Source organism: Balaenoptera musculus, chromosome 12 (genome assembly GCF_009873245.2).
Source record: "Balaenoptera musculus isolate JJ_BM4_2016_0621 chromosome 12, mBalMus1.pri.v3, whole genome shotgun sequence".
NCBI classification, from domain to species: domain Eukaryota; kingdom Metazoa; phylum Chordata; class Mammalia; order Artiodactyla; family Balaenopteridae; genus Balaenoptera; species Balaenoptera musculus.
This window is the reverse complement of record NC_045796.1, coordinates 21,605,253-21,619,265: the sequence shown is the minus strand read 5'-3', so window position 1 is coordinate 21,619,265 and position 14,013 is coordinate 21,605,253. Positions and strand designations below refer to the sequence as shown.

Here is a 14,013-nt window from a genome sequence, read left to right as displayed (position 1 = left end):
GACAATTAGAAGCTCTGTTTCCTAAGAGCCAGGGGCAGACAGCCACAGTGACTGTGTTCTGAATAGGCAGTGCCTTCAGTTTCCCAGGACGTGGGCTCATCCCGTGCCCAGTGGCGCCTGCAGCCTCAAGCTTAGTGCAGCACAGCTGGGGGTCTCTGGGCCCACCCCCAGGAGTAGGGGCTGAGATCCCGCTGTGAGAGGTCTCAGAGGCCTGCTCCCCCTGGAGGCCCAGTCAGGCGTGAATGGGTCCTACAATCTCGTGAGACTGCAGTGGTCAGGGTCCTACTGAACCCCTCACACAATCTCCGCAGTGCCCCAGTGTCATTGTGGGTGGTGCTGTTTGGCTTCCTGTGCTGACCGGGGTTCTCTCCTCTTTGACAAAACCTGAACACGTTGAAGCTGCCTTTAATCAACAGTACTCTTTTTACATAAAAGAGCTCCCATAAAAGAACAGCTCCTGCTGGCCCCCCATACCCAGGTAACTTTGTCTGTTGAAATCGCCAACATTTCAGTGAGCTGTTGTCACTTGCTTCTGCAAGGGGTGGTGGAGAGTGGGGCTGGGTGAGTGACCTAAAGGGGCGTGGGGTTTCTGTGTGTGTCTCCAAGTGAACCAATGAGATGTTCAGTATCATTCTTTTGACCTTTCATTCATTTACTCACTCATTCATTCATTCATTCATTTTCTTGTTTGTTTACATTCTGAGTCTAACCAAAAAAAAAAAGTTGGACAAAACTTAGAACAAAGAGTACACATATGCTATACATAAAATATAAATGAAGTCAGGTCACTCACTAAGAAGGAGGAAACAGATTTCATCCATGAATTATATGAAATCTATGGTAAATATCAAGCTTTTCTCTGACTTTTCTGGCAACCAAGATACATAATTCCTAGTTATCAGAAAGGGGGGAAAAATCCAGTTTCTTTAAGAGACTAAGTGTTGCTATTCTGGGGCTCATGTCATCGCTTAATACAAAGCTGCTGGTCCAAGGCACGTCCCTCCCTCCCCCACCCAGTGTCCTAGCTTCAGGCCACCTGGAGCACCCCCCAAAAAAACACGTTCTCAGTATGTGTGAGGGTGTGGCTTGGGGCAATGGGGTTTCATTTAGGTCTTGAAATTATGTTGTCCAGGGTGACTTTAGGATTTGCAAATTATGAAGCCAGGGGTAGGAATTTTAGGGGGGGGGGGTCAGAATCTAGTCCTACTGTGCATACCTACTCTCCACCAATGTATCTTTCCTTTTCCCCAAAGAACCCTAGGTAGATCCCTTCTCTGGCCCTGTTTTAGGTGTCAAGGTGCTTTCTTGAACAGGACATCCAGAGGGAATAGAGTTTGGCAGAATGCACTTTGAGGAATGTTGGCTCAAAGGATTAGAAGATGGTATGACCCTGTCATACCACCTTCTTGGCCCTTGAAAGTGGGGAATGGAACTAGTGGTCATATAGACATGTAGGCTTTAGGAACTAATATTATAGACATAAAAGGTGAATACTACTGAAGTCCCACCCTGAGCTCCTAAACTTCGTTCTGAAGTTGTACCAGGAATTTAGTTTCTTCCAGAAGAAGAAAGAATCAGTGTTGAGATTCCCATTCCTTCACATACTATGAAAACATGAATTAACTCCATCCTCCCAAGACTTGGGATTTGTCAGGGGATACACCAGAACACTCTAGAACTTGTGGGTATGGCAGGGAAAAGAATTACAGAAATGTTGGACTTTTGTAGTAGATGATGTGAGAAAGAAAACACTAGAAAAGTAGTCCCTTCTGTCTGGGGTTCAGATGAGTTACCTGAGTGTCTACTGAAAGTTTGTTTTCCATGTAAGTACATTCATACATTGCACATTCATAGAAGCCTGTGTTTTAGAATGCATCATTACTAAAGAAAGGAGTATTTCCAAGTGAGAAGTAGCCTTGGTGCTCCATAGTTGATACGGGATAGTGTGTCTGGATTCTTGGCCACATTCCGTTATTTGGAAGACGAGGCACAGTGGCTGAGCTTCAGGTCTTGGGCTGGGGTTATTTGCCCTGTCCTAATTATGTTGATTCCAATCACGTGGTTTGCTAGGCAACCAGAAAAACTGGGGTTTGAGCCCTTAAGTCAACAGAATGAATATGCTCAATTCTACTTGAAATGTTTTTCGTAATTATTTTAAGCAATGACTTGATTCTTACTTGTGCTTATTCTTTTTAAAAGTATTAGAAAGGAAGATTTCTACAAGACAAAGTAGAGAGGAGCTGATAAGAAGGGGAGTTCTTAAGGAATTGCCTGATCAAGGTGAGGAAATTAATCATACATTTAAAATAATTTGATCCTTCCTTCTTTGGTCTTTCTTTCATTTTCTTTTGAAATTTAAGATGATCATGGTCTTTGGGAAATAAAGTACCACACTCTGAGAATCTTGCTTTAATTCACAATGCCTTTGTGGGCTGCAGAGAATCTAAGGTTTTTCTAGAGAAGAAATTCAATGACCTTTTTGGTGAGTCCTTCACCATATGACACCCTAAACCTAAAGCTTTACAAAGCTACTCTGTGGCAGGAGATACAGATAAGATACAAATGCTTACATGATTCATTCTCTATTCTTGAGCTTCAATCTGTCTATACAAGTAAACTCAATTGTTTAAGTAAATGCAAAGTTTTAGCTTGGCTCATGCCTTTTGGTTTCTTAAGTCTACCAGTAAAAGAAAAGAGAGAGAAAAGAGATGGTAAACAGACCTCTCGTCCTTTATACTCTGTAATACACTCAAATGTACAGTCAATAAGGATTAATGGGCAAATTAAATTAATCTGCTTTATGTGTTCTCTCAAGTAATTTTCCCAGCATTGTTCTCTTTTCATTTCTTTGAATCTAGCTCTCTCTCACCATATCACTAACAATTATTATTTCCAAGTGTTTTTTCCCCTACCTCTAATCTTCTTCCCTTTTTTCCTCTATCCTCCCAAGGGGGAATCTTGCTCAAAAAGACAAGGATTAGATAGAAACTGAGATAGACCCTCAAAAGAAATACCAAGATGGTTATTTCTCCAAATAAATAATACTGAATGATTTTCATTGCTCCCACTACTATAAAACTAAAGGAAATTTTTGTTGCAACATTGCTGACTTACCTCATGCCTTTCCTCACCCCACCCCTCCAAACATTTACTGGGGTAAAATATTATTATTGTGCTTTTATAGGCACAAATAAAATGCTGTTGATTTGGAATTGAAATAATAGTTCTTCTCATTTCCTGATATATATTCCTTGCAAAGAGCTTAACCTCTTTTGGCATGCACTATTTGTAAATCCAAATGCCACGCTTTTCCCAACATCTGAATATTCTAGAAGGAGCTAGGAGATGCTTTACTATTTTACTCCTGCAGAGAAAATAGGGACGTCTGGAGTGAATACTGCCATTTTTCTTGAGCCCTCAAAATTTTAGGTATTTTATTTATTGTACTTTTCTCACTCCATTTTATGAATGAACTTAAAGTAGTCCCCAATTTTCTATTACCTTGAAGCTATTCATTTCCTTCCTGGGACTTTTAGAAATAAAAAATGTACATCCTTAACATTTTTGTACTTGAAGGTGGGCTTGCTACTGGTATCAAAGTTTGCTTCCTCCCTAATCTCCCTGGAGACGGCAGAGAAATTACATGTCCACTAAAAGCTCAATGCTGGGCGATCACCTTTATAGCGTGGGCCAGTGCCGTGTTTTGGTATCCTTTATTTGGAAACCTTTTCAAAGAAAGGAAAATAAGGAAAAATTTCTGATCAAAACTGTTAATGAGTATTAAAGTTAGAGACTAAAGGCCTCTTTTTTTACCCAATTAAAAATTATAGCTAGAAAAGTGTTTACTTTTTCTAAAGACAAGTGGCAGTCAGTGGTCAGCTGAAAGAAATGCTTAACATTGCTTGGTTTTATTTTGCCTAATCTGTTAAACTATTTACAAGATGGATTACAATTTCATATACTTACTTTCCAGAAATCTGACTCTATTGGATCTTTGTATTTAATGTTTGCAGACCAAACGTTAAAAGTTTTAAAACATAAAATAACAAAACAGTCTTTAACCTAAACATAGTGTAGTATAGGTTTAATGTTTGGGAAGTCATCAATTACTGAGTCTTACTTTCTACTTTTTGCATGGTCCCTATATAGAACTACAGAAATTACCAAATACTTAGAAATTCCCAGTGAGGCTTATTGTAAATAGAGCCCTTCCCCACCTTCAGCCAAGGGCTGGGGAAAATAGTTTTCTGTCATTTTTCCAAAAACAATTATCTTGAGAATTTCGGTCTGTTTCCAGCTCTCGCCAGAGACTGGAAGCTGCTGTGCTTGGTGAACACCTCCTCTCTTCTGCCAGTGAAGGTTCATTCTTTGCCTTGATGTTCTTGACCTTGTCTTAGCTCTTGACAGTGCTTGTCAATTATGCCCTTTATTCAGTGAGCCAAATAGACTTTTAAAATCCTGCCAGCTACCCTGGATTTGACCTCATCCCATTCCACCCCATACCTTCACTCCCAGCTATTATTATTCCTTTTAGATGACCTTTTTTACGCCAAGATCTAACTTCAATCTAAAAATTCAGTGATTGGCCTTCTCTCCTGAGAAGTCCATGGTCTGGTCCAAGTTTAGTCATCTTCTGGTTCTTACCTTCCATCTTTTCCCTTAGCTTTAACATGAAGGCATGTAGATGTTTCTGCCTGCATAACAGCCTCCTTTCTTTTTCCCCCATGGTGTCCTCTTTAACCTTCTAATGAGTCACTCAACTTCTGTTCTTACATGATTTTCTTCTTGTCTCTGTTCCTGTGTTAACTGTATCCCCAATGTACCAGTTTACCAGAAAGAGGGAAATCCCTCAAATACTCTCATGCTTCTTATTTAACCACTTATTTCTGTGTGCTTTATCTCTTGGTTTACTTTAAGCTTACAACTCTTGTCTGAGTTTTCTCCTTCCTTTGCATACAAATGCTCCTGTAAGACTTGGAGTGGGCACATCTTACTGTAACCTGCAGCCTGGCTCAACATCTTGTCTTGCCTTCCTTTGCTGAGCTTGTATTTTACTTACATATATAAACTATATCAAGGACTTAACTTATTTTAATTCTACTGATAAAATAATACGCAAAACTAGAAAACCTTTTCAATACACACACAAATTAATTAATAATAACTTCAGTTCTCCTCTGTTTTATTCTTGAATTCCATATTTATTACAAACATGACTCCTTTTTCTATTATTTCCTATACTTTAGCTTTATATCTCAGAGTAAGTATCTTTCTACATTGTTGATTATTTCTTTCTATCATGTGATAATCCAATTTCTTCTTGTGCCCACAATTATTTAATTTTCTCTCTAGGTTTTTTGTTCTGAATTTTAAAAATTAGTTATTTAGTCTACTAAAGAATTTTTAATGTAATAATGGTTAAAACAATTAAATTGTCATTAACATGATTTCAACATGTTTTCATTACCAACTAAAGTCATAGAAAACAAAGGTAAATTTATATTTGGGTTACCTAAAAATTGAGGATTTTTATATAAAGAAGTCGTTTTCTATTTTGTCTGGAATTTTCCGTTCTTATATTATTTTTTGTTTTTCTGAATCCAGTACCTGGACATTATATTGTGTCTCCCCTCCCTCTTTTTTTTACTAGCAAATTTCTTGGGGTCCAGTAATAAGAACTAAGAATCTTTTGTTTTCTTTTTGGTTTGTTGTATAGTCTTTAAAAAATCATTACCTTAATTTTATTGAAATAGTTGAGAACTACTTGCAATGGCATTGCCTTCAATTATTGTCTATTTTAGTTTTATACAGGAATCGGATTATAGGTACTTGGAAGTTACATGACTAAGGAACAATTGTTCATTTTAAGTATGACATAATTCTGTGACATGTATTTTACTTATTAAAATGCCATGCTTGTTTTTGTCAATAAGGCCAATGGATTTTATTGTTGAGCCAAAGCAATTCAATCATATTTAATGAAAACTTGGGAGATGGTCTCTGTTTTAGAATGATTGCCAAAATAAGATTAATCAAAAATTGCATAAAATCAGCTCTAATCATGCATTTCTTCAAGTTTGCTGAGTAAAAACTTCAAATCATTAATTTTGCTTTTACAGTGGTAGCACAGCTTCTTAAAAATTTTCCTGATATGAACTACAGTTAAAATTTCAAGCATTACTGAATTAAGAGTTTTGGCAAAATCTCTCTCACTTTAGAAACTCCTAGGAATTTATAAACATTCAGGGGTGTTAAAATTAGTTATTTGTGATTTAGATAACATAAATTTTAATTTCAGTTGTGATTTTTTAAAAATTCCCCTGTAATTGCTTTTTTTTACATTTTTTTCCTAATGTTTTCAAATTATTATTAGCTCAACTTAAAGACTTCCTGGTCAGCTATATATGACAATTCCCTGAGTACCTTTTAATATTTCCATAAATAGGAAAATGAAAATACAGTTAGCCTTACTACCATCTTTCCCTGAATAGAGTAGCAGTTATATTACTGTGTAAAGTTAACATGTCATGGATGTAATATTCTGGAGACAGTGGTGCTTGGAAATGTTCATATTCTCCCACTAATCGTTTGTATGTGTAGTTGCATTTCATGTTATTTGTGTATTTGCATTCACCTTGTGTTTTTGGTGCTTGTTAAAAATGTTTATTCCATTTTTCAGATTCCTTTTTTCACAGGTCAGTTTCTGAATGACAAAGAGACTCCTAAGTATTGACTTCAACCAAAACTAAGCCCAAGAAGAGAGGGACTCTCCTGCCTAGGGATATTTTATAATTAGGTTAATCGTTCCTAACTGTCTTGAGATGGCTCCTGGATACTCCCTCCATAGCTGCTTTCCCCCAAGACTAAGAATTTTCTAGCTCTTTCATTTGAATGAATTATTCAGTAAAACATGGTGAAAATAGTCCAGGATGTATTTGGTTCCCAGGTCTGAAACATAAACCTGAACCCTACAGTCCTAGTAACTGGAAAACTTGGTTTTAAGAAAGCCATCAAGTTAGACATCTAGGTGTTTCTCTCCCCATTTTTAGATGGAGATGTAACAGTTAACTTTGAAAATTCAAACGGGCACATGATACCCATCGGAGAGGAATCTACCCGAGAGGAAAATGTAGTAAAATCTGAAGAAGGTAATGGCTCTGTAGCTGAAAAAGCACCACCTCTGGAGGAAAAGGCAGAAGATAAGAAAGGTAAAATCAAGAGAAACCCCATATTCTTTTACAGCTCAAAGTTGAGAAGCAGGTCTTAGGCTCCAAATAGTGACCCTAAGACCAGTAGAGAGGAGTTCTGCAAATACAAAGAGGAGAGAAACGATAACTAGCAAAGAGAAATTGGATGGTTTCCTCAGGTAGCTACATCCATTTTATAAGCACATCATTTAATGTTTTATTAAAGGGGGCTAATTAATAGTAAGAATCGGAAGGGGTGGCCTCTTCTATCATTAGAGATGTCTGGGAATGTTATCCTTTCCTCAGGAGCTTTTTCTCAGTATCTTTTTTTAAAAAATTTATTTATTTTATTTATTTATTTTTGGCTGCATTGGGTCTTCGTTGCTGCATGCGGGCTTTCTCTAGTTGCAGCGAGCGGGGGCTACTCTTGGTTGTGGTGCGCGGGCTTCTCACTGCAGTGGCTTCTCTTGTTGCGGAGCTTGGGCTCTAGGCGTGCAGGCTTCAGTAGTTGTGGCACGTGGCTCAGTAGTTGTGGCTCGCGGGCTCTAGAGCGCAGGCTCAGTAGTTGTGGCACACGGGCTTAGTTGCTCTGTGGCGTGTGGGATCTTCCCGGACCAGGGCTCGAACCCGTGTCCCCTGCATTGGCAGGTGGATTCTTAACCACTGCGCCACCAGGGAAGCCCCTCAGTATCTTTAAAAAAAAGCCAGCAGTCTGAACATCTTTCTCTGCTGGTTACTTTCAAATTATAGCAGCTCAGCTTGGAGGAATAGCATAACTATTGATGGCTCGCTTAGCCCAGCATTATCTCTTTAGAAGTGGGAGCTTGGGTGGTGGCATCCGCACACCCAACACTGTAAGTTCTGGTCCAGGTTCAGACATTTCTGGGAGACCCAGGAATAGTTCCCAGTAATGCCGGGGATTCTGGTTGCTGGAATGGCCATAACCTCCGCTCCATGATTTATTTGTCTGTGCAATTGGAAATTTCAAAATATGCCAGAGGCAATTATGCCATTCCCTGAAGGCTTCTTCAGAGACTTCGGTTTCCAAAGTGAAATACTATGGTAGATTGCAGAAACTGCAAAGTATTTGTCTATCAAGGACCCCCCAGGACATTCACAAGTTCCTGGTCACTGATTGACTACATCGCCATACCATTCCTATCACGGTTGCAGGAACCCCCAAGCCTCTTACTTATGCAAACCTGAACTGAAACCCCCGTAAGGTAATGCTTTGTTGGGAGATTCTAGATGATTTCCTGCTGCATGGAAATGAATCCTCAGAAAACAGGCTGTTTTTCCATAATGCCTGCCTCTGAGTTGGATGGCATAAATTTGTCAAACCTAGTTTGGGCTCTCTAGGCATTTTGAGAACTCTTAGAAATTGCTGGAAGGAAACTTCTCTTCCTCTGTTCTTGATCCAAATCCTCCAAAGGCAAAGGGAACAAAAGAACATTTGACAGACACAACTTAAAATCGTCTTCTCAGGAAGTCCATAACCTCTTATTATTTGAATATAAATTAGCCTTTGAAAATTTTAGAAGCCTCTATTAATAATCTGTTGGAAATTTATTATTTTGCTTTATTCCATATTAAGTATGGTACTCATGGGGCTTTACTTAGTGTTTCCATTGAAGGGCTCTGGTTATGCTTAAGATCATGTTAGTTGATTTCTCAGAACTGATTATGAGAAATTAACTAAAATTTTTAATGATAATATTCCTGGAACATAAGAGAAAACAGAACTGAATAGAGTTTAAGAGGTTTCAGTTGAAATGCAGTGATTTCTTTTTTTACTTTTTTATTTTTTAGTCCAACTGTCCTGTCTCACCACACTGTTAAATTTCAAATCCATCTGTGCTTTGTCCCTGGTACAGCCTTTTCACATTCAAAACCACATCCTTCTTTATGTAACAGTGCCATCTCTGGTGCTTGCCTGGTCCGTGCGGAATGTCAGTCAGTGCACTGGACAGACTTCAAAGGCCGTATTTCCCTTATCAGCCTAATAAAAAGTTGCTGACAGTTTTATGTTAATTAAACCAGCAGGCCTGATGTTCCAAAAAAATGGCAGACTTCATAGGTTCATGGATATTTGAGAGATGTTTTTGTTTTCTTATTTTTTCCTTCGGATTAGTACATTCAGTTCTCTTTGGTCAAATAAGGTCCGAGATAGCATCTTGCTTGGCTGGTCTGTACATAAGGAGATGGAAAGGCTGGACATGGTGCCCCAGCACTAATAAGACAGAGGAGCCTCCCTCTCACTGTGTAGACAGTGCCCCCGCTGGAGCCACCCTGAGTGAGGGGAAGCATTTGGTATGGAAACCACTTCCTGACAGTAAAAAGAATGTCACTCCTGACTAACATCATGGAGTATCATGGTACACAGAAAATATCTTATAAACAAACCATTCATTGCTCTGGAAAGACACCATTTAATACTGAAAAAACAGCTTAAGAGTTACTCTTACCTCTGCTCCTCTTTTGATCTCACTTCTTATTCGAACTTACTACCGTGCAAATCTACTCTCCCATGTTCTCAGTTTACCCTTTATTTTGGGGTGCAGTGTGCCCCTTCCTTTTGCATTAAGTCAACTTACCCAAGAACTTCATTTCATATATTAACTGGTTATATTTGCAAAACCACATCACATAACCATCCTAGATGCTTGTATCTCTTTTTGAGACAGCATGTCAGTACTTTAATATTTGAAACATCAGCGTCAAAGCAAACAAAACAAATGTCAAGTGGCCTTCCCACTACTCTGGGGGCAGGTTCTATACCTAGGACACGTGGTGTTCCTGGGGCTCCTGAGGGCACCTGATTCTGAGTTAGGGTGGTGGTCTTGGGCCTCTCCTGCCTAACACTGGAAACTTTTTCCCGAAGGCCTTCGGGCCTCTTAGTCTCCCATTATTCCTTATCAATAAATATATAAGTAGCAGAAAAACTGATCTGCAATCTGTTAAATATAGCTTGGTATTAAATATGAGAAATCTGAAAAGTATCTGATATTATTTCTGTTGAGTCATTGTAGAGGGCTTTCCATGAAGTAACAAGTATCTTACCTGCATTTGTTCCCCACGTGAGCATGAAGGTCAGCCATGGGGGCCGGGGAAAGAGCACACTGTGCATAAGAAACGGCCTTTGCCTTCAAGCAGATCGTGACCTATGTGGAGACCAGCATGTACACAGGCAATTGTAATACAAGACACAAAGTGCTCTGGGAGGCCCGAGGACAGCAAACCAGGGAGCTTGCAAGTGGGACCAACATTGGGTCTTAGAGGAAGATATTTCCAAACCGAGACCTGGAGGAGATGAGAAGGATGCAGTCAGACGAAGGAGAGGAATGGGGGCAAGTGCATTCTAGGCAAAGTGAAGGCCGCCTGCAGTTCTCAGATTTGCTCTAAGTGTTGTTGGACTCGACTCTCCATGTGGTGGAAGGAGGCACATTTGGAAATGTAGTCATTAGCTCACCTCCAGACCATTGTTATGAGATGTAGTATCCTCATCAAGCCAGAGTGCATAGGCAGCCCTTTCTTAACCTCCTCTTGAAAAGGTAATACTCCTCTACACTATCAGTTTATGTCTTTTCTTCAGATCGTATGCTAAGAGTAAAAAATACCTCTTGACGTTATTCATTATCTCCCAGATACAAGAGTTCACTTCCCACGGATGTGTGTGTTTGTGTGTGTGTGTGTGTTAATAACTACCAGCTGATCAGTCACATTCACTGAATAGACATAATGTTTAGAGCATCGTGCTTGATGGAATATAAAATTTCAGACAAAAGCAGTTTATAATTTAGCCAGAAAAGTATACTGTTTGCGTGCGTGTGCTCGTGCACGCATACACACATACACACACACATACACCCGTTAGGAATCACTGCAGAGTAAATATAAACAATGGCCATATGGCAAACACACACAGATAATTGATAGAATTTACAGAGGAGGGAGGAGTGGACCATGCTTCTCCAAGAGTAGCTGGAAGTTTGCGTGTAGTGTGTACATTCTCAACCCAGTAGGAATTGTCATTTCCAGCTGTCATAGAGTGAACCATCTCCTTCCCAAACTCAGAAGCTGGACTCTTTGGAATTTAAAAACCTTAGGCAGACAGAAAAAAGATCCCTCAGTAATATGCCATGAAGGCAGAGGATAAGAGATGTGAGGCTTCGTAGCAGGAGAGAGAATTAAGATACCAAATGGTGCAGATCCCTGTGACTGGCTCTCACCACGGATGGTGTTATTGGTGGATCTCCATTATGCCAGGGGCTAAAGGTACAAAGATGTACTTAAAGAACAGGCCTCTAACCTAAGTTGAAAGACTAGCAAATGTACATTTGTATGTTTTACATTAAAATAAAATGTTCTCAGTGACTGTCAACTTGTATTGTTCTCAACTCTGACTCTTGCGGTATAGTGGCCTTGTGGTTCAGACCTGGTGGGTTAGGAGCGCCACTCCTGTATTATAGATGCTAAGCAGCTTAGTTGAAGAGACAAGATATATAAACAGAAAGGCAAACATACCAAGTAGCCTCTGATAAATGTTGACTAAGTAGCTCAGATAATGAGTACAGTCAAGTTCAGGAGTCCGTTTGGGCTGCAGTGACTGGGGTGGATTGCATGACTGAGGGAAGGTAAAAGAAAAGTTTTATTCATTACATACTGAAATTTCAATCATTTTTATGGTAGTTATACATGTAGAATGATGGAGATGTAAAAAAAAAGAGGAGGAGTCCTCACTTCACACTCACTGGGATGAGAAATGAAACAAAAGAAATAGTAAAATGTGATGCATTCCAATATTAAAATCCTTTCTTGGTCATTGGATAATAGAAGAACATATTCAGTAAAGGCTCAGTCTTGTCTTAACGCTGTCTTACGCTTTTTGTTGTGTTCCATTTTGAAATGCTGCTTAGCTCTTCGGACCCAAAGTGTATTTTAATTTTAACTAGTCACAATTAGAAAAGATAAGGATGTGACTACGTGGATGAACGTTCAGCATCCCCACTTTTTAAAATGAGAAACTAATACTACTCTAGTTATGCAAAATCTTGTGTGAGGCTTCTGTTCTTAGGTATGATTTTTTTAAATGAATTTTAACGTTTATCTTTTTAAACTCATTACTTGCGTGTACACTACAAAACAAATTTGATATTTTTTTTGGTTTCTGCACCCTCCAGTACCTACAGTTGTGACACGGTTTGAAAAGGCCAGAGGAAGTTATTGTAAAACAGGAAGCTGCCCTAGTGCCCTGGGAGAACTTGAGAAAATTTTAATAATAGAAAATAGTTTATTCTTCAGTGCATTGTGCTTCCTGTACCAGATTCTAGAGAGTCTCCCTTAGCTTAGAAAATTATTGATTTTTGACCACTATGAGACAGAGACGGAGCACAGATCCCGTTCAGGTTGATGGGGCTTGAGTTCTCCTGAGAAAGTCCCTCAGTGAAGGGTAACTCTGAGTCCAGCCATTGCTGTGCTGTCAGCCTCACCCTGTGGCGGTGTGTGTAACGCGCTGATCTGCCGCTCTTGGAGTCCTTCCGTTTGGTTAAAAACTTAGCACTCACGCCCACATCATCGTCCAGCAACCACCGGTTCAAGGTTGGTGTCAGCCCCTGGTGGTGGACATTTACGCTCACCCTGAACTTAACTTCATCACAGTCACTTGTGCAGTCTTATTTTATCACAGGAGTGATTTTTGGACCTGGAGAGCACACCCTAGTTTGGCTTTTAGCCTTTGATCTTCTTTACCCCAAGCTTCACTCTCTCTGGTGCAGAACCCCACTGGTTCCCAGGGGCCAAGCAGCTGCATGTTTGTATCACTGTTGCACCGTGTCTTGCTCCTCCTGTTTATATGGTGTGTATGGTGTGTGTCCGTATCAGTCTGCTTCTGTTCACTTTCTCATTTGTAGAGAACACTGAAAACCACTCTGAAACACCGGCAGCTCCTGCTCCGCCTCCTCCAGCTCTTCCTAAGCCTAAACCCAAACCTAAGCCCAAAAAAACACCTGTGCCTCCAAAAGGGGCCGCTGCTGGGGCCAGCCCCAAGGGTGACGAAGTGCCTCCTATTAAAAAAATTACCAAGGCTCCTGGTAAGCAGGCCCCCGTCCCTCCACCCAAGCCAACAAGCCGAAATGCAACCCGAGAGGCTGGTGAGTATGCCCTCTGTGGGGTTGAGTCTAGGGTGCTTGGCTCTGGGGTGGGGCTGATTTCTTCTTCTAGGAATGATGGCCTTTTTGGTGTCTGCTGTCTTAGGTTGTAACACCAGTGGATTCAGCTTTGACACAGAGAATGCCCAGGAGATTCCTTTGTTGCTGTCTCTACCAAAGAAAAGTCAACCACTTGATCCATTCACCTCGTTAGGTTTAGGGTGAATAGACGTCTTTCATCCTGCATATCCACTATCTGCACAAAACCCAGTAGAAGGATACAGGGAGTAGTCTGCCTGATGAATAGCGATGATGTGATCTGACGTTATTTAGACATCAGCTGGCCTGCCTATTTGAGTTTATGGGTGGCTCTTTGGCTTGGGTTTTCTTTCAAAATATCTTAAGTTTGCACATAAAAACATGATGCTTACATCTTTGACATATTTGCTGGATCTTAATGTCTTAAACCTTATAGTCATCTCTCTACTGACAAATGACAAAGGGTTCATATCACTCAGTGCTCCATGCCACCACTCTCTACTGGAGTCACAACTGCTCAGCAGAGTTGGAAGTTACATGCTCAGTGCCCCCTTCCCAACCTCATAGACTTCAATGTGTTACAAGGGAAAGCATCTAGTGGAGCGATTACAAGCTGTGACTGCAAATCACCGGGGGATATT

The 14,013-nt window shown here is 40.1% G+C and overlaps 1 protein-coding gene across 7 annotated transcripts in view; it reads left to right on the top strand.

Moving 5' to 3' along the window:
- PHACTR2 (phosphatase and actin regulator 2) overlaps positions 1-14,013 on the top strand; it is a 262,820-nt gene that overhangs the window by 204,879 nt on the left and 43,928 nt on the right. For 5 of the 7 annotated variants that reach the window (XM_036871320.1, XM_036871324.1, XM_036871319.1 and 2 more), the window contains exons 3-5: positions 2,200-2,280; positions 7,050-7,208; positions 13,097-13,336. In XM_036871320.1, the coding sequence (XP_036727215.1) occupies positions 2,200-2,280; positions 7,050-7,208; positions 13,097-13,336 (480 nt within the window). The remainder of the gene's footprint in view (positions 1-2,199; positions 2,281-7,049; positions 7,209-13,096; positions 13,337-14,013) is intronic. The other 2 variants (XM_036871322.1, XM_036871323.1) reach the window with 1 other exon arrangement.